General features: G+C 35.5%; 1 protein-coding gene across 1 annotated transcript; it reads left to right on the forward strand.

Annotated features, from left to right (window-relative positions):
- The first annotated feature begins 116 nt into the window (after window positions 1-116).
- Window positions 117-19,357, forward strand: pex2 (peroxisomal biogenesis factor 2). Its single transcript, XM_039754409.1, has 2 exons — window positions 117-219; window positions 18,051-19,357. Exons 1-2 carry the CDS (start codon window positions 216-218, stop codon window positions 18,986-18,988), a joined length of 942 nt encoding a protein of 313 aa, XP_039610343.1. The 5' UTR covers window positions 117-215; the 3' UTR covers window positions 18,989-19,357.
- The last annotated feature ends 4,187 nt before the right edge of the window (window positions 19,358-23,544 follow it).

A 23,544-nucleotide genomic window follows, 5' to 3' on the forward strand; every position in this document is an offset into this window, starting at 1 on the left:
TTGCCTCGCTAAGGTTAACCGTTCAAACCGAGCTTCGTGGTTGGCTTTCCAAAGACGGCGTTGCTATGGCAAACTGAACTGTTATTGGTGCGTGGGTTGCTAAGGGGCTGAGAGTCAGGTGACAAACCCGGAAGTAAACTACTGCACGTTACCTCGTTCAGCCTACTTTAATATGACCTGCAAGATTTGATCTGCTCTCCCTTTGAACTGGAATAATGGGTAAATATTATTTTTTATTATTAATAGTATTATTATTAAGATACTAGTAGCTTTAAAGTCGATAACGATCGTTTATATTTTTCGCTGACAAACATGGAAGTCCCACTTTGGCGGAGCGTTTTATTCATTTTTCAGTAACCTCTGGTATAAACTATACATGCAGCATAGTCCACCGTTCATACTTTTAGTCTGATTTCTTCTTCCGTGCAAAAGCTTGACAGGGTATGCCTCCAGTTTAGTATTGATTTTTCCGTTTCGCTTTCTCATTATAAATACTATTTAATTTTGTGTTTTCCAGGCACAAAATCAGTATTGTTTGTTGTTTTAGGGGTAGTGCTCATACTGTGCTATCAAGGCAGTAGCAGTGATTAAACGTTCTAACTGTTGCAATCGTATTTCGTGGAATAGGACTCCACTGATTGTTTTACTTTCCGGGCATTCACATCGCTCCATTGACAAATAAAAGTTTGACCTAGATAAACAATCAGTTCTGCATACAAGGAAAACAGGTTTTAACAACAGTGACCCTTTTTTAAAAAAAAAAAAGCTTGTCAGTTTCTAATCTCGCGCTGCTTCTGAAAGACTGTTACCCTGTATGGTTTTTTAAAGTACCATTTGTACCAATTTCTAGATAACTGTGAACGTTGCTCGTCGAATTTCTTACTTTGAAACAATTTAGTTAACATTTTAAAAGATCTCTTGCATTTCAGTCCTGGAATAAATGTATTTCTTTACTTTCTCTGTGCTTCTAGTACGGAGAGAAACACTTTTTATAATGTTTCACTGTGACCTCACAAGTTCATGCTATAGCAGCTATAGCCTTCAATAGAACCTACAAATGTGACATACATCTACAGTAATCAAGTAAACACAACTTGCATTATGTACTGCCCAAAATTAAACAACATATTCTTTTAATTTAAGTTTCCTCTTTACAATTACCAGTAACTTAACGGCAGTGGCTTCATTTACATATGTGTGGGTGTGTGTATACACTGATATATACATATACTGTATGTGTTACACTATCTGCCGAACAATACAAAAAGTACACTACATATGTTTCGATCGGCCAACCAACCACAATCATTACCTGGTAGGTAACTACCTACATTATCAGACTCTGTTCAGAACTTGGGGTGTTATATATATATATATATATATATCTCACAGTATATACATAACTTACTTTCTGTACAAAATATTTTAATTTTTATTTCCCGTTCACAATTATCAGTTACTTAATGTCAGTGTTTTCATTTACATGTATGTGTGTGTTTATGTATGTATGTGTGTATCTCTCACACATACACACATAATACCCATCAAATGTCTGGACAGAACTAGAAATTTTCATGTTTTTCATAGAAATGAATAACTTTTTTAATCAAGACATCACAGTTATTTAAAATACAGCAAGACATTATTAGTTTTGCTAATGGCTGTTACAGCTTGATGTGGCTGATTTGTTTGTTTATTATTCTCATATGAGGAGCCATAAATTTAGTGTCCTAATGATCAACTCGGGCAGCACTGCTGCCTCGCAGTTAGAAGACCCGGGTTCGCTTCCCGGGTCCTCCCTGTGTGGAGTTTGCATGTTCTCCCTATGTCTGCATGGGTTTCCTCCGGGCGCTCCGGTTTCCTCCCACATTCCAAGGACATGCAGGTTAGGTGCATTGGCAATTCCAAATTGTCCCTAGCGTGTGCTTGGGGTGTGTGCACATTCCCTGCAGTGGGCTGGCACCCTGCCCGGGGTTTGTTTCCTGCCTTGCACCCAGTGTTGGCCGTAGTTAGGATATAACAGGTTGGATAATGGATGGATGGATGATCAACTCCCTTAGCTTATCCTTAATTAGTCCTAATACTAAAAGAGGGTAAACAGGATCTAACCAGGATAGAAAAAGAAGGGGAAGGCCCAGATGTACAACTGCATAAGATAGTAAAACATCAGTGTGTAGTTTTTTAGTCCTGCAAACAATGTCCAAGCAATCCCATTTTAAAACAATAGACTTGACAAGTTTCTTAGGAAAGCTGTTTCGTTTTGGCCATTTTTTAAATCCCGAGCTGAATATTAGGAATGGTAGTACCTTGCAACCTACGTGAACAGAATAACCAGTTTCCGTTGTGATAATGCTACTGCAATGGTTTCTGTAATAACCAATTAGCATTTAAAATGACTAATTAAGAATAAGTTAAAAATTAGTCCTTTCAAGCAATCCTACCCATTATCAACACTAGTTATGCCTTTGCCTTTTTTAACCAATTTGTTGGTATCTTGGTAAAAAAAGGTACAGTATCAGTTTCGATCAGAAATGTTAAAAACATTCTGGGAGTGTCTGTCCTTTTGACTGGTAGTGTACATACACACACACTTAGTGGCCCATTCATTATGTACACCAGGCTAGTGCTTGGTAAGGCCTCTTTGGTGCATGGATTCACCAAGGTGCTGGAAAAATATGTTAAGGAGTTAGGTTCATGCTGACTTGACTTTATCACACACGTCCTGTGGAATTATCATCCCCTCATTCAGCCTGCAAACCGCCTCATCCTAAACATGCCCAGTTGGATTGAAATCAGAGGATTGTGCAGGCTATTTGAGTCATGTTTGTGGAACTAGCTTATGATGATGCTTGGCTTTGTTACATATTGTAGTATCCTGCTGGAAATATTCATTTGTTGAAGAGTAGACTGTTGCCAGAGATGGATGCACATGGACAACAACAATGCTGTGGCCTTAAAAATGTAATAAGAGGCCAAACAAATACTATTAAAATATCCCAACACCATGAAAATACCAGTAGAGCAGTAGTTTTGGCATACTGGAACCACCACATTTGTCACCATATTATACCATTGTTTTATTAGTACTTAAGTTAATAAATATAATGGTATTTTGTCAATTATATAGAACAAGACTAAAAGTAATAATATAGTTGCACTCAAAATTATTCAGCCCCTATTGCAAATTAGGTTTATTGGCAAAATTTAAAAACTTCCAGCTGTTTGCAATAAACGAATCAAACAAGAACAATTTAAATAACTCAACACAACTAATATTACAAGTGTTTTTCCCCATTCAACACAAAATGTCACTTTTGATAAGCACTGCAGTCTAATAATTATTCAATTCCTTTAATAACAAGCATCTTTATCTTTGATATTAACACAGGTTATAGTCCTGTATGTGTTCTGTTTTAAACAACTGAAGGGAGCTGCAAGGTAAATGCCATGACTTTGGCCTAGCCAAATAATATTTAGGGTTAAGCACAAATGTGTGTGTGGGTGTGCACATACTTTCTGTGGAAATAAAGACATTTGCCATGTCTGCGTGATTCTGTGATTGCAAGACTTCTGGGGGAATATGCCAGTTAAAGTTTTCTCATAAGCTGTCAGTTTTTGTATTGTAGTGAAATTTCAACTTTTTGTCAGTGTGTGAACGAGTTCAGGTATGTAGGCATGCGGTGCATGGTGGACTCAAGTTATTTATTTAAATGTTTATTTCCTGATTCTATTCTAGCATTTAAGTTCTGCTGATTTTTTTTTTTTGTTAAGAATGCAGATAAATGCCTGAAAAGTATGATGGTAATGCATAAGCATACATCTAGGTTTAAAATGAAAACGTTTAGTATGTTTAATAAGGGCATCAATACCTAGCATGTCTTATTGTTCCAGTGAGGAAGTGTTTATCCAGGTTATATTTAATTAAAAGCAAAAAAGCAATTCTAAAATGTCAGTGTTTCAGATTTAATAAGTTAGCGGAAATGGTATCAAAATGAATCAACTAATGGGTTGAAGTAAATATTACAGTTACCATAACCTTAACTGATGTTTGCAAGATCGGAAAATGGCTGAATGCATGGCTGATTCCTGCCTAAAATAATCAAGTTAGGACTCCGATGTATTGGATGTTGTATTGGATTTTTTTAAAATATTTATTATTTCTTGTGTGCAATAACTAAGAAAAAGTCGCCCATCCCAACATTATTTTGAAATTAAGAGCTATTTACACTTTTGCGTGTTTTGAGTGACTACAGAATATTTCACTTGCTTTGCTTTAAGGAAAGGCAAAAATAGCAACTTTGATACTGAACTTAAGTTCTGAGTCACTGTAGCAGATTTTCTGTCACTCATTGTAACCCATTAATCACTGCATGAAACTGACAGAATGACAGTTGAAATGCAGTAATAAAAACACGAATTAGAAAAAGTAGCAATACTTATTCTATATATTGGACATACAGTATCTGCATTCCCTAATAACTGTTAGCTTTTGAATCTGTCATTGGGTAAATTAACATTAAAATTCTCTAAATCGCTCTTTACAGTATTTGATATTATTAATAGCATATACTATATGAAAACACTGTATATATAGTCTTCCCAGCTGTTATTAAGAAACGAATAGTTCAAAAAATCAATATTAAGTTTAATAAATCCAGTCATATTAAAAAGCTTGGGAACCCCTGTCGGCCTGCATAATAATTGACTCCACTTTCAACAAAAAAAGATAACAGTGGTATGTCTTTCATTTGCTAGGAACATCTGAGTACTAGGGTGTTTTCTGAACAAAGATTTTTAGTGAAGCAGTATTTAGTTGTATGAAATTAAATCAAATGTGAAAAACTGGCTGTGCAAAAATTTGGGTCCCCTTGTAATTTTGCGGATTTGAATGCATGTCACTGCTCAATACTGATTATTTGCAACACAAAATTGGTTGGATTAGCTCGTTAAGCCTTGAACTTCATAGACAGGTTTGTCCAATCATGAGAAAAGGTATTTAAGGTGGTCAATTCCAAGTTGTGCTTCCCTTTGACTCCTCTGAAGAGTGACAGCATAGGATCCTCAAAGCAACTCTCAATAGATCTGAAAACAAAGATTATTCAGTATCATGGTTTAGCGGAAGGCTACAAAAAGCTATCTTAGAGGTTTAAACTGTCAGTTTCAACTGTGAGGAATGTAATCAGGAAGTGGAAGGCCACAGGCACAGTTGCTGTTAAACTGAGGTCTGGCAGGCCAAGAAAAATACAGGAGCGGCATATGCGCAGGATTGTGAGAATGATTACAAACAACCCACAGATCACCTCCAAAGACCTGCAAGAACATCTTGCTGCAGAAGTTGTATCTGTACATCGTTCTACAATTCAGCGCAATTTACACAAAGAACATCTGTATGGCAGGGTGATGAGAAAGAAGCCCTTTCTGCAATCACACCACAAACAGTCATTTTGGAACAAAGTGCTTTGGAGTGATGAGACAAAAATTGAGTTATATGGTCATGACAAAAAGCGCTTTGCATGGCAGAAGAAGAACACCGCATTCCAAGAAAAACACCTGCTACCTGCTGTCAAATTTGGTGGAGGTTCCATCATGCTGTGTGGCTAGTTCAGGGACTGGGGCCCTTGTTAAAGTCGAGGGTCAGATTAATTCAACCCAATATCAACAAATTCTTCAGGATAATGTTCAAGCATCAGTCACAAAGTTGAAGTTACGCAGGAGTTGGATATTCCAACAAGACAATGACCCAAAACACAGTTCGAAATCTACAAAGGCATTCATGCAGAGGGAGAAGTACAATGTTCTGGAATGTCCGTCACAGTCCCCTGGCTTGAATATCATCAAAAATCTATGGGATGATTTGAAGCAGGCTGTCCATGCTCAGCAGATATCAAATTTAACTGAACTGGAGAGATTTTGTATGGAAGAATAGTCAAAAATACCTCCATCCAGAATCCAGACACTCATCTAAGTCTGTAGCAGGCGTCTAGAGGCTGTTATATTTGCAAAAGGAGGCTCAACTCAGTATTGATGTAATATCTCTGTTGGGATGCCCAAATTTATGCACCTGTCTAATTTTGTTATAATGTATATTGAATGTTTTCTGTTAATCCAATAAACCTAATGTCACTGCTGAAATACTACTGTTTCCATAAGCGTATATTAAAAGGAAGTTCCTACCTTGAAAGCTCTGCCAATGATAAAAAAAATTCCAAAGAATTAAGAGGGGTTCCCAAACTTTTTCATATGACTGTGTATATGAAATCTGTAAAATGCCTTTGAAAATAAGTAATATTTTTAAAGACTATTATTGATCATTGTTCATCTTGTTTTAATTTATTTATTCATTTATTTTTTTTAAGCCACTTATTCCATTACATAGTTGCATTTGCCCAAAGCCTGTTCCAGTAACCTCCATCCAGGACAGGCATGTGCATATATTCATTTTTGTTCTTAAGATTCGTTGTGATTTATTGTATTCTTAATGTGTTAACCTATTGTCAGGACCTGCTCCGGATAAGATTAGAAAATTGTTTCACTAATATGACCTGGCCCAGGGTTTTTACTTGTTGGTAATTTACTGAAAATGTTTGAAAGAGGTAAACAAAAAAAATATATAACAGCTTTGAAGTGAGGCCCACTAATAAAGATTTAGGCACTAAAGTTAGAGATGATCAGGTTCTGACGGCCAAAAATACCACTTTACAAAGCAATGACTGCTTTTTTCTTTCTTTCTAAGTGGTTTTCTGATTCTTGATTTTTATATCCAAAATACTCACAACCTCTGACCTTTTCTGGAAATGCCTTCATGCTTTTGCATTCAGATTTCCAGTTTAGAAGAAAAGGATAAAAATGGCAAGTTTTGTACTGAGCTCGAAATGGGGAAGGTATGGCAACAAATGTATTCATATTGATTCATATAATCTTACCAAAGCAAACTCAGCTGTGAGAACAACTTCTGGAAATAGATGCACAACATATGTGTGGATATTTTTTTAAAGAGAACCAAAAGGAGACGTTATTAGAGCACTAAAGCATATCATTCTGCCCTTAAAGTTAAATAAGCCCATTCCTTCTCCAAAAACTGGGTGGCTGTATTTTATTTTTCTGAAGGTGGAAATAAATAAAAAAAAATCAGAGTCGTCCTGCCGAAGTGCTCCTTCAGAAAGTTGGGTGTTGTGGAAAACAGAAGCCAGTTCTTGCATCACTGGCCAGGGAAAGCAATGTAACTATTCCAACTGCAGTTTTGATCATTATGCCACACTAGTTACTGAGAATACAACATTAAGGTGAAATGAGCAATTTACATTTACTGGCTTCTGTCTTTAGGACTCGTGGACCCAAGGTTTTTTTTTTTTTCTTTCTCCAGGTTCAAATCTTATTCCTTTTTTTTTTTCTTATGACATTTAGCTTTGTGTTGTGCTTTTATATTTTTACCCATGTGCATTGTACTTGAATTTTTTTCATGATTAACATTATCTCTGCATTTTCAGTACTAAGTATATAGCATGTAACCTTTGTAAAATGACAATGGAAATATTGTGTCCAAAGTAGTCAAGTGTTTGACAATGGATCAGTTCATTGTGGACAAGTCCTTAGCATTTGCTATGTAGGCTTATCTCCTATCCGTCTCACTGGTCTGTCTACTTAGGGTTATAAATACTTTCTTTCAAAGAGTAATTTTCATTTTAGCTGAATATTGTACTAGGCATTGTGCTTCCACTTCAAGGGCACACAAATAAAAAGCCTTATCCAAGTGGATGCTGTTGATATCCTTCTCAAGACAGCCATAATAATCCTTAATTTATAAGGATTCAACATGTTGCATACAATACAACTTTTTTTTTAATGTGCTATGGGATTATCATAAATATTTAAATCAAATGGCTCAAACTAAATGTGCTGTTGCACTTTCAGCAACATGCCTTGTATAATAATGTGCTGTTGAAATAAACATTGTTGTTGTTGAACCTTTTTAAAGAAGTGCCATTGAGAAAGACGACACGGAGTTTAGGTCTGTTTCATCACCTCTCTTCAGTGTGACCTGTAAAGGACTGTCATCCCATCTGGAATTGGTTCCTTCGTTGCATTCCATACTGCAAGAATAGGCTATAGCTTTGTAATAAAAAAAAGCAGGTTTAAACAAAAATGCATGAGTGGATGGATTATGCTACCATTTCAAACTAGGTATAAACCACTTTTTTTCAAGCCTAGGTAGTAACCCCTTGTATTGTGAAAGAAGCCACCCAAATTAGAAAAAGGAGATTAGAAAAACTATGTGGGAACAAATAAAGTTATTTACAAATGGAATTTCGATTACCCTTGTTGCATTTTGAAGTAGTCAAACTAACAAAGTTACTATTAGCACATAAAGTTTTGCCATTGGGAGGAGTAGTAGTATGTGTAATCAACATGCCATTATCCAGCACCATGAAAAACACAAAATAGCTTACCTGATCTACTCCTTACTCCTGTTTCATACCAATTACTAACTTATGCTCCCAGTTCCTAAAAATTCTGGAAAGAAAAACAAAGGGAAACTCCAGTACAGGTAACTAGTCTTGTGTGAATCAATAAATATACAAATAAAACAAAATAAATTAACACTTCAGTAGGCAGTAATATTAGTAGCATATTCATCAGAATAGACAGCACAACCCAATTGTTGGGGAACATGCACTGGTACAGTGTGTTGCCGCACACAGCAAAACAGCTGAGAATCACAGTTGGCAACCCCAAGGCAGACATGCGGTTTAGTCTCGCCCTCCAGAAATGACCATCTATCTGCCATAATCAGGTGTTACGTGGACGTCCCCTTGGCTTGGCAGCCAGATTACACTTAAGGAATCAAGCCACTTGGCCATTGTGCCGTAACTGATGCAGGTAATGTGCCTCATTCAGGACATTGTAAGCACCAAACCAATGGTACCCAAGGATTCTCTGAAGAGACACAGTGCCAAAGGAGTCCTGTCTTCATCTCAGGTCACTGAAGAGGAAACAATAACATTTATTTCTAAAGCACATTTTCATACAAACAGTGTGGCTCAAAGTGCTTTACAAGAGTCAAAGAAGTAGCTGCTTGCAAAGATAAATAGATAAGAATAATAATGCATAAATAGTTGTAGCCAGTAGACAACGTAGCAGCACTCCCAGCTCCAAACACAAATGCTCAGCCATGATTTCTGGTACAAGCCTAGGTTTTTATTAATACAATTACCTTTGCAAGGTTTCATTTGTTTCCATTAAGTGTTACAATAAACCTTCTCATCAGACTTTTCCCCTTCACTCCTCTTAACAACCTTTGACCTTCCTTCGCACCTGACACTAGCTCCCCTGGGTGAAGCGGAGCTGTCTCCTTTATACCAGCCCAGGAGTACTTCTGATGCCACCACACTACATCCAGAAAGCACTTCTGGCTCAGGCAGAACCTGCCTAAACTGGGGACAGCTTCTCCCACCAGTTCCCCTTTCCATTATCAAGGCCTCCTGGCTGGGTAAGAAAACATTCATTCCAGGCAGGATGCCAACCAATCTGTTTCTTTTGTGACATAATATACAAAAAATAAATAATCCACACATAACCTAAGATAAATATATAATTAAAACAAATAAGAGTCCTTAAATATATAATCTGTTTTTAGTGTCTGTAAATGAAACTTCAATGATAAGGTCAGTTGTCTAGGACAAACAGAAAAAAAAGTAAAAAGCTCCAGTTAAGCTGTAGGGGAAAAAAAAAACTAAATCTGTCATTGTTCTAGGTCCAAAAGACCACCCAGACCCCACTGGGTACTCTGCCTAACGTAAACGTTCTTGGCATTGGTGCCTGGCTTACATTGAGTGCTGCCTGGATAGGCTGTGGTGTCTGCAAACTTGAACTTAAAGAGGCTTAAAAAAGGATGAAGGCATAAATGGATGAATCATACCTTCATTCACCTAATGTGTTTTTTGAATACTGTGGATTATTTTATCTCTTTTTAAAAACAAGAATCAATCTTCTTTCTTAAAATTTGATATGTATATTAAATTACTAACCCAGTTTAGTATCAGTGTTGAGAAAAGTAGAGTTACAAACTGGGCTGTAATTTGAAAGGACATCTTGTTGTAACATGTCACTGTGTTAGTAAGTTTACAGTTTAATTGGGAAGTGTATTTAAGCAACACTGTGTTCTCCTTTGCCCTATGATTTAGTTGCCTTTCTGACTATCTTGAAAAGAAAAGAAAATGGTTGAAACAAAATTTCCACTTTCATTGTTTTAATAGTATCTATTGTGTAAAAAAAAAAAAAAAGCTTGCAAGCACAATGGTCAGTGTTGCTTTATGTGTTTTACTATGGGAAATAAACCTTCCAACATCTAAATGGCTCCTAACCTTTCCACCAGCCTTAAGGCTTGTGTTTAATCTATTTAATTGAAGTGTCTCCAGCCAAAAATAAGGAAATAAAATTAACAAGCAATTGCAAAATTGCTTATATTACCTTTGCAATTAATGGTTCACTTTGTTATTTAGCATTAGCACACTAACACTGCGTCATATGCAATAAATCCTGCTTCCTTTTGCCTTTTTTTCTTCTTTTTCAAATAAGGGTCATGGTGGTCCCAGCTAGTTGTTTCATGAATGTTAACCCTCACAGCCTCTTCAATGTATATCAAATACACTTTGACAGTTATTAAAAATGTGAAATGGCTCTAGCAGCAATAAATAAGATTAAACTGTTAATTATATTAAAAAAACTTAAGCTGTAGGACAACATCAGCTGCTGTTGTAGGTCATTGGTCAGCTTTCCATGAATTTCACATTGCATTACTGGTATTACAAGAAAGTATCACCGTGGATAGTAGTGTCACTTTCAGCAGCGCTGATGTCATTATGTACCTTGAATGTTTTTTTCTATGTTCACATGGATTCTTATGAACAGTCTGATGACATGCAGTCTGGCTGAGCTGGCCTATTTTGAGACGCTGAGTAAGTAAGAGCATATATTTGATCTGCAGGGAGCTGCTTGTTTGATTCAGATCTAGTTGCACTCAGTCCTTTTTGAAAAGACTCTGGATCTCCATGACCTTATTTTAATACATTCACAAAATAGACAGATGTTTTTAGGTGTGCATTTCATTTTGCTTTTCAGAACAAATACATCAATAATCTTATCAAAGGTAGTGTTGCATTGCTTTGCATTTTCATAGTGGGGTAAACTCTTTCCTGCCAAAACTGTTCCCTGTTCTGGAATAGCATATTAGATCATGCACCTGAACAGAAAAAAAAACACATAAAGGTATAGATGAACTAACAGATCTCAGAACTGTTTTGTCTTTTCTTAATGAAAATTTTGTGGTATGCAGTTAGACATTTGTTGCACTAAATTAGTGTACTAAGCTGCAGCTCTATTAATGGATATGGAAAGATTTATCACCAGTTATCAGACAGTGAACAGTTAAGTTTTCAAAAAATTAAAATGTGGTGTTTAGTAAAAGTGCTTTTTTAAAAAATCACTGTATAATTGTATCTGTGATTAGATAAAAGAGGTTATAATTCAAATATCATCAATTTAAAACCAAACAGATAAAACCCCTTCTAAAGTCTTCGCTAACCTCCTCTTTGCCAGTACTTTCAGCTTGATTGTTGTGATAGTATTATGAATTGTAAAACGTGCAATAAGAGCTGAGAGAGTAACAACATGATGCTTCTGAGGCCCCTCAATGGGGGAAAATAGGTTAGGGGGGCAGCAATCAGTCTACCAATCACAATAAATGTAACTACAAGTTGTGGCAGGTAACAATAAATAGCATCATTTACAAGTAATTGGTTGTTCAAAACAAGCTGTGCCTATTGCTTGATTTTTCAAGTGAAAAATGGGGTGCTATACCCACTAAATGCTGCTGTGTATTCTACCAAAGCTTTAATTTCTACTTGGAAAAAGCATGTCACTCTCATTGAGAGACATAATTATCTATCTGATAACTTTAGGTGTCAGATTTATACTCCACATCCACCAGAGTGATTGTCTACGTGCATAATGCTAAGAATTCCATTTTAATGCACAGAGTTTATTTTAGTTCCAAATACCTACATTTAATTTAAAACTGAAGTAGAACATTTCTTATGAAAATACATTTTTCTTGGTCTGTTAAAAGTAATTCTGCACCAGACATTTCATTAAGAAACATAACTTGGCAGGTGAATACTGTATGACACTTTTAAGGTGAATTTTTATTAGGTACAATAGGAAATGTATTTTTATGGAAGTAGAAGGATTGTAAAGGCTGTTGATCTGGACGTATAAACAGTTTAATTGTTCTACTAAGTTACTTTTTCTTTGCTTTAGAACTGAGACTATTAATTGAACTGCAACATATTATTATTGTTGGTGTGAGGTTTCTCACATAAACAATTGCATAAGAAAGGAGAAGAGAGACCAGTTAACCAGATACCACTTAAACAGTTAATCAAACACTAGATGATTCCATAGTGCATCTGTTTATAAATTCATATGAGAACAATTTCTTTTCAACAGGAGAGTATAATGGACTGAGTTTATGTAATGGGCATGGAGGATGTAAATATGCAATTTATATTTCAGTACTGAATTTGCATGGTTAATAATATCATCAAATAGCCAATTGAAGAAAATCCTGCTATCTAATAAAACACTTTTTAAGCTATAATAATTTAAGGGTATTCTATAACATTTCAGTAACTATTTACCGCTTAAATGCTGATCTTTCTAATCAAAAAATAGGTCATTACGATAGAAATTGCCAAGAAGAATTAATAATTAATTTCAGATTTATGGTATTTGAGAGTTTCTCTAGAGTGTCTATTTTTCTCTTGCATGATTTGGCTGAAAAACTAATCAGCACTTCATCATCTCATGACACCCGTCATTGAGATATCGATATTTTTGGCATCAGGGAACTCTAAAACATCGAGATCTGTCGAAAACTGGAGATCGAAATTTTTGACAAATCAAAGCTTTCGCTCCCAAAACCACCCAAATAGATGATAGGTTATGATGGGTGGGACATGAAGCAAAAAAAAAAACCACACCCCCTGTGCGCAACACATTATAGAACAATATATTAGTCCAATGATGTTGGCGAAGTCCACACCCTTTCAGTAAATTTTACAGGTCCAAAAGTGCGGAGTTTGTTTATCCATTACCTGTTAGCAAAGCATTTAGTTAACTTTTCCATGCTACAGTTAGGTGTAAAATTAGTTGAAAACAGGGTCAAATGCTATCTAGTTCTGCCCTGATTCATCATGTTATTTAAATACCCCCCAGCCCCAACACAAGTTAAACTGCGACTCAGTTCAAATTAGTAAAGACAGTGTTGTAGAAACAAAATGTGACCATAAGAAAAGGGGAATCATGGTTTTGGTAGTGAAGTAAAAAGACCATCACACACAGCCAGTTATAAGAAACACTGTATCTGTGAGAAACAAGTTGAAGCTATAGCTTTTTCTTTTCATTGTTTGGTGCAAGTATATGCTGTTATATTTTATCCCAAAACAGATAAAGTGAAAACATATCTGAACTTTTTCTCATTTTCTTCCGTCAATTTTCAAATCTTGATCTGGCTCGTGGCCTATTACAGTGTTTCTACAGGTCATTATTTTAAATATGTAATAATTAATTTAAATTATTTCATCACTTTTCTGCATGTCGATATAAATCCTCTTTGTCTCTCTGTAAATTTAAACTGTAATGTTGTTTTAAGTTTTTTTTAGTAATTTGTTTAATGTTCTTCTTTGTGAAATTTCATAATTTGGTGCAGATATTTATAGTTCATTTGAGCAGGCATGATTTGTTTTTGCTATGATTATGGTTGAATGTATGAATAAAACCTAAGCAGCATCTGTGAATTTATGGTTGGAAATTTACGGACGCAATATACAATGGTTTAATAACTTTTAATGTCTTGCAAAAGCCTGTGCTGTGGTTGAAAATAGTTGAACATAAACTTTAGTAAACACTATTCAGTTGTGTTAAATTGTTTTTTTGTCTCCCCAGTCATTGGTCCCAAGCTAAAAAGTAAAACTGAAGCTACATAGCTGAGTGATAGAGCAGGAGTCATGACCGCTTGCAGCCACTGATAATTTCCTTATTCTGTCCAGCTTAGTTGTGGGAATGTGAATGCTGTGACACAATTCTTATAGGATCCATACTTCTGACAGGCATAACCACAAGTTTGACACTACCAGCAAATCTGGAGAGAAAGCTACAAAAGCGACTTCAGTGCTGGATCTGAGTAATGCTGTGCTGCATTGAATGATAAAAATACAAAGCCAGAGGGGGGTGTTGTTTTGAAACAATACCACAGCAACAGGTGGGCTACAGGAGGAACCCGCAGTCAGTAAGTGGTTCATTGTAAACTTTATGCAGTATTCTTAATACTTTAAGTAGATTTAACACCTTTCACTTACTGCCTTTTCAGTATTTTATATTTTGAATAAATTACATTTTTTTTTCATTTCTGGTCACCACATTTTTGGTGCAAGACAACGGTAAACCCTCTGAAAAAGTGCATTCTTATGTAATTGAGGGAAATGCTTTTAGAACTTTTTAAGAATACACTTGAATTTATACACATAAAAATCCCTTTTATTAAAGATTTGCATATTTAAGATTGTATATGGATTAGTATACTGCAGTGAAAACTGTTGTTCAACTTCAGACCTTCAGCATCACATAGAATTTAAATAAATTATAGACATTTGTAAAAAAAAACTCTTATTAATATACTTTAAAATGGCTAGAAATTTATATCCATTTTATATAAGTTAAAAAGTGAAACATACAAAACAGTTTTGTTGAAAAGCAAAAACTTTTTTTTTGAGAAAGAAACAGTTTAATTTTGTATTATTTAGTGCATCTTCCATTATAACATCTGAGCCCTGTATATATTTACAAATACAGTTAAAAAGTAACAATAAAATATACAAAGTTCCCTGCAATTTTAAAAAAGAAATATACATTAGTTATTTCAAATATAGCATATTTTCGTTAATTTTATGAACTTACATTGGGCTAGGCAGGAATCAACCCAAGACAAGATGTCTGTCCATCCAATACACACCCACATAATTTTGTTCACATCTAGCCACTTTAGTGTGACCAGTCTACTTAACGTGAATATGCTTGGCATATGGCAGGAAACTAAAGTACCCAGTGAAAACTCACATAGACATGGTGAGAATATGCAGTCTGTACTGTTACTTACCCTGCCCTTCACTTCTACCCAGGACTTGTTTGCTGGTGAGGCATCAGTACTAACCACTACACCATCAAAGAAATAAATGTAACATTGCATACTGTAATATTGTAAAACCCATTTATTTGGATTGCATGGGGGAGTGCCAATCAGTCATAGTACAAGAAACAGTACTACTCACTCACACGATGCCAGCCTCAAAATTGCCAGTTACTCCAACACACACATCTTTGGAGATAAAGTTACAAAATTGGAGCACCTGGAGAAGATTCCACATACTGTACTCCACCAAGACAATAAAACCATCCAGGATACTGGATCCTTGAGGCAGCAGCTCTAACTAATTTGCCACAGGTGTGTATATGACATAAATAGCAAGTAAACATAAAAATATATACTGCATATATAGAGAGAGAACAATTAATATATTAAGCAAGTGATATTTAAGGAGCACTGGAGAGGATTTTAACAAAAATGCCCACTAGACAAATTGATCAGAAAATGGAAGACATAAGGAAATTTTCATTAAAAGGCATTACGTTAAAAATACTGCACCACACACAATTCTGTGTTTTATTGTTTGGCTTAATGTATTCTATGTAATTGTGTGTAATATTTTAAAACTAATAATTCATCTTCTGCTGTGATAATGTGGACTGATCTATTTCTGCTTTACATTGTTTAAGATTGGTCATCGATATTTCAAATTACTGGATAGACATGGGAAATTATTATATAAAAATAATATCATAAATGACCTTAAACGTTTTCTTGTTGAGTCAGTGCACTGCCTACTATAAATCTACATTTAGCTGATTGTATGGTAATCTGTTTAATGGTTTAAAGGTGGGTATAAACCAGAACTGTGAAACTTGCTTAAATAAAAAGACTGTTCCCAGGAGTCAGGATTCCTGCATATTTATAAACCTGTATTCCCTTGAGCGAAGGCCTTTTTCATTTTTGTTGTAGTAGAGTACATTTAGTTTGTTTGAATATGCAGCGCTGTACAGCAGCACCTGCTTTTCACAGATGGAGCTCTAGACATACCTGCAACTCTCTTTGGAATTTGCTAACAGATACTAATTAGGTACTTGATAACTGCCCTAGGACTGGTAATGTCATGTTAGAATAAATTTACAGCAACGTTTTTAAGCTATCATTGAAAAGCTACATGTGTGTTTTGAATTAATACTTAGTGGTTTATTTGTAATTATTTAATATCAGTTTTTTAAAACATACTCTACACCTTTTCCGTTTCTGATGTACAGTTACATTTAAATTTTGTTAAAGTAAACACTTCGTAGAGACCTTTTAATTTCTGATTGTGATTGAAAGCCAAGTTAGGACTTTTCTGGCAAAGATTTTCTTTTTATAGTAGTGCAGTTAACAGCAAGTGTGACTCGGTGACAAAGGATCTAAGCTGTAAAGTGCAGGCTCACAGGTTCAAATTAGTGCTGACTCCCTAAAGGTACCATTTAGCCTGTTTGTATTACAGTTTTATTAATATATTTATATTTATATAAATAGCTTTAGTTCACTTGGGATCCCATTCACTACAAAGAGATCTATAATATAGACTTATATTGTGCTAGTATCATTTATTACCTGTTAATTCTACTTTTTATACATCGGTTAATAGATGAGCATATACTGTGTTCTCACGCCTTTTATCCTAGTTTATCCTATAAATGAGCTTTACATTTGTGTTACCAGTAAATAGAGTTGTTCACAGGATCTGTAGTTTGCTTAAGAATCATAGATTTCCAGTTGCTGTAGTTAAAAGTCTTGTAAATTTAAATGCTTAATTTTTATAGGCAGAAGGCATTGACAAAAGTGTCTACTGGTAATATATCTAGCAGTACCATGGGTCTGAAGAAACCTGTCAATAGTAATCCTGGTATTGATAGCAGCCCTGTAGGAGATGTTACTTGGCCCAGCTAACATCTGCGTGGTCCTCTAAATCATAATTACATTAATATTGACAAGCCCTTGACAATAGCCACATTACTATTGATGGGTTTGTGTCAATACTATGTTCTCAAATAAAATATATTAATTCATAACTTGTAAACTACTCAATAAAAGCATTGAAAAAAGAATATCAAGAGTTTGTATTCCCAGAGTGCAGTGAAGTGATAATCTGTCTCGGTTGCTTTGCCTTGTGCCACTTTGTGCTGAAGGTTTCCAGTAGGTAGCAGCAGCTGCCGGTAGCAGAAGGGCCGCTTGTAACTCAGAGGTAGATTAACCAGTGTCTTAATTCTCTGTGAGAAAAAATGAATTTCCTGCAAAGGTAAGTAAAGATATTTGTTGTGAAAGGATTTTTTTTAATTCCACTTGTATTATATTTGTAATTTGGTATAGCATTCCTAGATTGTACATGGATATGTGCTATAAACAAATACATTTAATTAAATGGAAAGTGAAGGTACTTTATTACCTTGTTCCTCTTTTGTTTATTTTACTTTTGGAAGTGTGAATAGAGTCTCTGTGAATATACATGCTGTGAAGCTGTACAGAACAGCCAGTGGAATATAATGCATAAATGCAAATATACTTTATTGTATTTTTCTTTCATTTATTAAGAATACATTGGGAATAAGAAGTTTGCTGTGTGTTTTAATGTGTCATACCTAAGATCTTAACTGGAAACATTTCTCATATGATAGATGTTATGGGTATGCCTTTGCTGTGATGTGATTTGCCGGTACTCTAAATCTCCAAGAAAGTATGATGTAAACCATACTCGGCCTGGGCAGTCCAGGTAATAGGGGATTTTGAATAGGTTTTACACACATGAAAAGTGATTTTATTGCATAAAAGCATAAGCATTTTCCCTTTATGTTTGCAGATGACACTGGAGAAGATGTGAATATGAAGGAAGGCCATTCAAGTTCAATTAGTCCAGTTCTACGAATCAGTCAGCTTGATGCCTTTGAGTTGGACAGAGCTTTAGAGCAGCTGATCTGGACACAGTTCTCCCAGTGCTTTCAACATTTTAAACCTGGGCAGCTAACTCATTTTGAACCAGAGCTGAAAGCATTATTGCAACTTGTTTTATGGAGGTTCACAATCTATTCCAAGAGCGCAACTGTTGGGCAGGCACTTTTGAGCATCAGATACAAGAATAACCTCTCTCAGACCCAAAAGTATCAACAAATGAGCCGCCAGCAGAAACTCTGGTATGCTTTGTGCACAATTGGAGAAAAGTGGCAGCAAGAGAGAGTTCATGACCTGTTTGCAAACCGACCTTCTGATTCTGCTGTACATAAAATAAAACTACTTCTAAATTTAATCTCGGGTTTCATAAAAGTTGCAAGCCTGCTGAATTTCCTTGTCTTTCTTCGAAAAGGAACATTTCCTACACTCACGGAGCGATTCCTTGGAATTCGTGCAGTTTTCTGCAAACCTCAAGGCATCCGACAAATTGGATTTGAATATATGAATCGAGAGCTGTTGTGGCATGGCTTTGCGGAATTTCTTATTTTTCTCTTTCCACTTATCAACACAAGAAAACTGAAAGCAAAATTTATTTCTTTGTTTTCACCGTTTGATAGTATCAGAGCTAAGGATGCAACATTGGTCACACATTGCAGAGAGTGCACTTTATGCGGTGAATGGCCCATCATGCCACATACTATTGGCTGTAGTCATGTGTTTTGCTATTACTGTATTAAAAGTTATTCTATATCTGATATTGACTTGACTTGTCCAAGTTGTGGTATGGAATTACAGAATATAGAGCCCCTGAGTCTAGAAATTGAATTAAATGAAATTTCCCAAAGCTAAGCAGTTTCATCATTAGGACATTTGAAGAAAGTAAACCATTCTGATATGGATAACCAGATACAGACTTTCTGCAATTCTAAACTGTTTTACTTGATTATATTTCTTGATAAAGAGTTGCTTCTTCATGAAAGTGTTTTAATTTAATGTATGCTTACTTTTGCTGCTGTTCTGCCTAATTGCACCCTGATTTATTTTGGTCTTCGTAAAAAATATTCTAAGGGTAATTTTGAACCATTTTTATGATGTAAATAAATGCAATGAATTCAGTTTGCTGCTATTTTAAAACCTCAAGTGAATAGTTTATTGTAACCATTAGAATAAAATATTATTCAGAATCTGAGCAATGAATAAATAAATGGTCAGAATGAACTTAGTTTTGTTTATTCAAAGATAGAATGTGATGTTTTGTAAATGCAAAATCTAAAAATACAGTACATAAATTTTCATATATGATAAGTGAAGATCTCAGTTATTAAATAGTGTTATATTTATTTTTACTATTTACACACTTTCACCAAGTTGTTGACTAATGTGGATTTTAACAGCTGTGCATTTTTCCCCAAGGTCTTTTTTTTTTTTTTTTGCTACAAAGGTTTTTTTATACATTATGTAATAAAAAAAATAGTTAATATAAAAGCAGTGGTCTGATTTACCTAAAAATAAGTGTAAAGATCAGGTGAAATTCCTAAACAAGAGGAAAGGAAAAAATCATTTATTTGGAAGGAAGCTATGCAAGGTTAAAAGTTTCAGGGAAGACCTCCATGATTCAAGATATAATAACAACAACAGCAATGTTTATTTTTGTAGCATTTTTATCATACATCTGATGTAGCTCAAAGAGATTTGCAAGATGTCCTAGAAATAGTTAAAAGAAAAGAAAAACAAAATTCATGAATAGTCATGAATAAATAACATAAAAAAAATAAGTCAATACGAAATTGCCCTCGGCTGGAGTAAAAACCTACATTACCCCCATCTACCTCACCAAGTGTGGCTTCAGTTGCTGAGTGTAAGCAAACCAGTGAGCAGAAAGAGACAAGAGAAGGTAAAGAGTGCCAGTGTAGTATTTTTGACAGTAGACAAGTCATCTCAGTTCCAGACAGTCAGTAGGATTTTGTTTTTCATTTATTACTTTGCTACTTTGTTACCTCATGTGTGTACCATACTCCTGTGTTTATTTTTTATAATGTATAATAATAATTCAGTTATCGTAATTTGTTGGTTTGTTTGGCTCATTTTGGCCTATCCTCTATTGTCACTATAAATATATAACACAACATAATATTCTCAAACCCACTTAATCCAATTCGGGGTTGCAGGGGACTAAAAAAATATATTGTGAGGGATGGCCAGGAGGAGGACAAAGCTTGCTGGGAGGAGCGGAGGAGGCAGAGAGAGAGAGGCTAAGATAGAGAAGAAAAATGCAGAACATTACTGTTACTGAATGTGGTGCTTTTGTACTGTGTTTGTGGTGTGGGAATTGCTTATTGGAAAAGTTTCCCCACACTAAAAGCCTTGTGCTTGCAGCACTTGTGGTCTGAGCCTGTTTGTGTCAGGTGTCTGGGGAGCTGGAGCATCCCCTGGTGGCCACAAGTGGCATATTCGGCAGGATTCCCGGCTGTCTTCTGGCAAGCCCTGTGTCTTCAAAGTCTTGTGGTTGAAACCCTGACACAACAGCGCTGCAGCACACAGAACTCAACAGAGAAATGCTTCCATCCGACATGGAGAGAAAAAGGACCAGGAAGACTACAAAGACAGCAATGGGCCAGGCACACTGCATCATCACCAACAACCCAGCCAATGCAGGGAGTGACAAGGCCAGCCGCGAGAGAAGAACACCAGACAACGGGGTTCAAATGGATGTATGAGCCATGCCCAGGGAGAATATCCCCGGGAATGTTTTATGTCTGTCTTGTATGCATACCTCCAAGATGGAGACTTTCTGGATGCCTATCTGTGGTCAAAACACATCTCTGCACTGGACAGTGATGATATGAGCTCCAACAGCGTGAACGAATAAGGCCTTAACCCACTGTTCACAAAAGAGGGTGATGAGGACCAGTCAAAGAACCATGGGACAGCTGGAGCAGATGGTTGACTTCGGAGCACCTGGATCCTCACCTGACAGACAGGAACCTGCAAAGGGCAAGGGGAGCAGCAAGTGTCTGAACCAACTCCCCCAGAGAAGGTAAGGGATCTATCTATCTATCTATAGCTTTGAAAAACTTTGTTTTATATTATCAGTAATGTAACACAACAAAAATAAAATCTGAGCTTCAGTATTATTGTCTTGTTCTCTCATCAACCACAGCATCAACAAAGATTTTTATTACCACTAAATTCATTGCATCTAAAATCATTTTGATCAGACCATTTTGAGTTTTGTTTGATATTTCATGAACACTTTTGCAACTGTAAGACAAAACTGGTAGAGGGAAACTTGTTTGAAGTCCACCTTGAAAAGTTAAGCAAGTATAAAAAGTGCAGTTTTTCTGTCAATATTTGGCTACATCTTTTTAACAAGGTAATGTATTATTCTTTTATTTTAAATGTCACACACTGCAAATCGAAATGTAATTGTATAATCTGTCTATTACTTAATAAAATAAGAAAGAAAACTCTCATGGTGCCTTCAGCTGAGCTGCTTACCGGATCTTCTCCTAAATCCATCAATGACAGTGACCCATAGTAACATACTTTAAGCTATGTCTAAACACAGTTAAAAAAATGATGTTATGAAAAATCCATAACTGACAGAATCCACAGTTATACACAAAACAACCAACTAGTTCTAATTCTCAGAAAATCCAAAAACTTTTGACAGTGTTAATAAATATTATGTTAAGATCAAAGTAAAACTTCTTGAAATGAATTCCAAAACATATTTTGAGCTAACACAGCTCATATCCCTAAGAACACAGAAAGTACCATCAGCTATGGTAGTGCAGGATCGTGCTATGGGGTTGTTTCTTTTGCTTCTCTTTATTGGGAACACAGGCTCTGGTCTTAATCAGAATACTTGCTGTCCTTTTCCAGAAATTGATTGGGTAAAGACCTGAAGCACACAGCCAGCTCAAGCGAAAAATATCTTAAGAAAAGAAAAGAAATGTCCTGAAATGACCCAGTCTGAGCCTGCACTTCAGTTCTATGAAATGTGAAAAAAGCCAATGGTGCCAAGTTGATAGAAACCTTTTGAAACTGCTGGAATTAAAGCAAAAGGTACTTCTACAAATAATTTATTAATAGGTGTACACACTTTCATTTTTTATAACAATGATTAGGTTTTTTTTTTGTTGTTTGCTGAACTGTTGTTTACTTAATCTTATTAAAGGTGAAAGCGGGTCTGACCTGATTTGTCCTGATTTCAGACTGAACAAACTCTCAAATTTCAGAATAGAAGTGCAGACTTTAGATATCCTCTGTATGTAATTATTTATCATATTCATTCTGAGAAAAAGTATATTTAAAGAGATGAGTTTTTAAAATATATTTGGTAGCTTAGGTGACTATAGGACAGGACATGAAACTGATGTCTTGTAGCTTCTTGTATTCAAATCTAAACTATTAGGAATACATTTAATGTAGACTCGTCTCTAGTTTTGACACAGCACATGTCACACCTTCAATTTATGATTTCAAAAACCTCCGAAGCATAGTGCCGATATTTTTTCCATCAGTTGTAGCAGTTGCATTTGATTATGGCAAAGCTCTTAGAAAAAAGCGCCCATGATTATCTAAAGCAGTAGCACTTTCCCAATTATGGAGCAGTATTCAGCATCTGTACTTCTCCAATGCAAAGTTTGACAGATTATGCTTTGTACGTAGCAGAATCCAAGGTAACAGAGAAGAAAGTGGTCCTTGTGTCAGCAGGGGGTGAGATTTTAACTACATGGCACCCCAGGCTATTTTTTTGCTTCTGTCAAAAGTAGCAAGAATTACAATGGCAAAATTTTGAGGTGAATTATGAATTACTCCCAATAATAACTATCACTAGGGTTATTTGCTTAAAAATGAGCTACTGTATGCTTCTGGAATAAATTGCCCTTAGCGGGCTAAATGTTCCTTTAAAAGCCAGCATTTTATTCTTCCTGCTTAATTAAATATCTTACTAAGGAATGGGAAACAGCCAGAAAACGAGTTTTACCATCTGTGTTCTTAATGGCATATATGCCTACCTGTGTGCAAATGAAAGCAAGAAAGAGAAGCACTGAATTGACTCTGGCTCTTAAAGAGTGGCGACATGGAGAAAACTGTGTCCAAATAAAAGTCTCCAAAAAGGAAAGAAGAAAAATGGTCAGTGAGAGCAATGTTATATCTGCAGTGACATAAAGTCACAAGCAATACAAGTATCATGACCTGCCTTTTATTTCTTAAATGTTTATAGTCATTTCTTGGCCTCTAAAAATAATTGAGGTATAGTTTTAGGAGTTCAGAATGTTATATCTACATGCATTTAGTGATGCTTTTGGGGTTGTTATTCATTTAATTGTTAAGGTCAACTGTCTGAAATTATATTTTTACATTTGGAAGTTTTTCTTTTATTTATTTTTGTAAGA

The sequence above is a fragment of the Polypterus senegalus genome, chromosome 5 (genome assembly GCF_016835505.1).
Source record: "Polypterus senegalus isolate Bchr_013 chromosome 5, ASM1683550v1, whole genome shotgun sequence".
Taxonomy (NCBI): Eukaryota; Metazoa; Chordata; class Cladistia; order Polypteriformes; family Polypteridae; genus Polypterus; species Polypterus senegalus.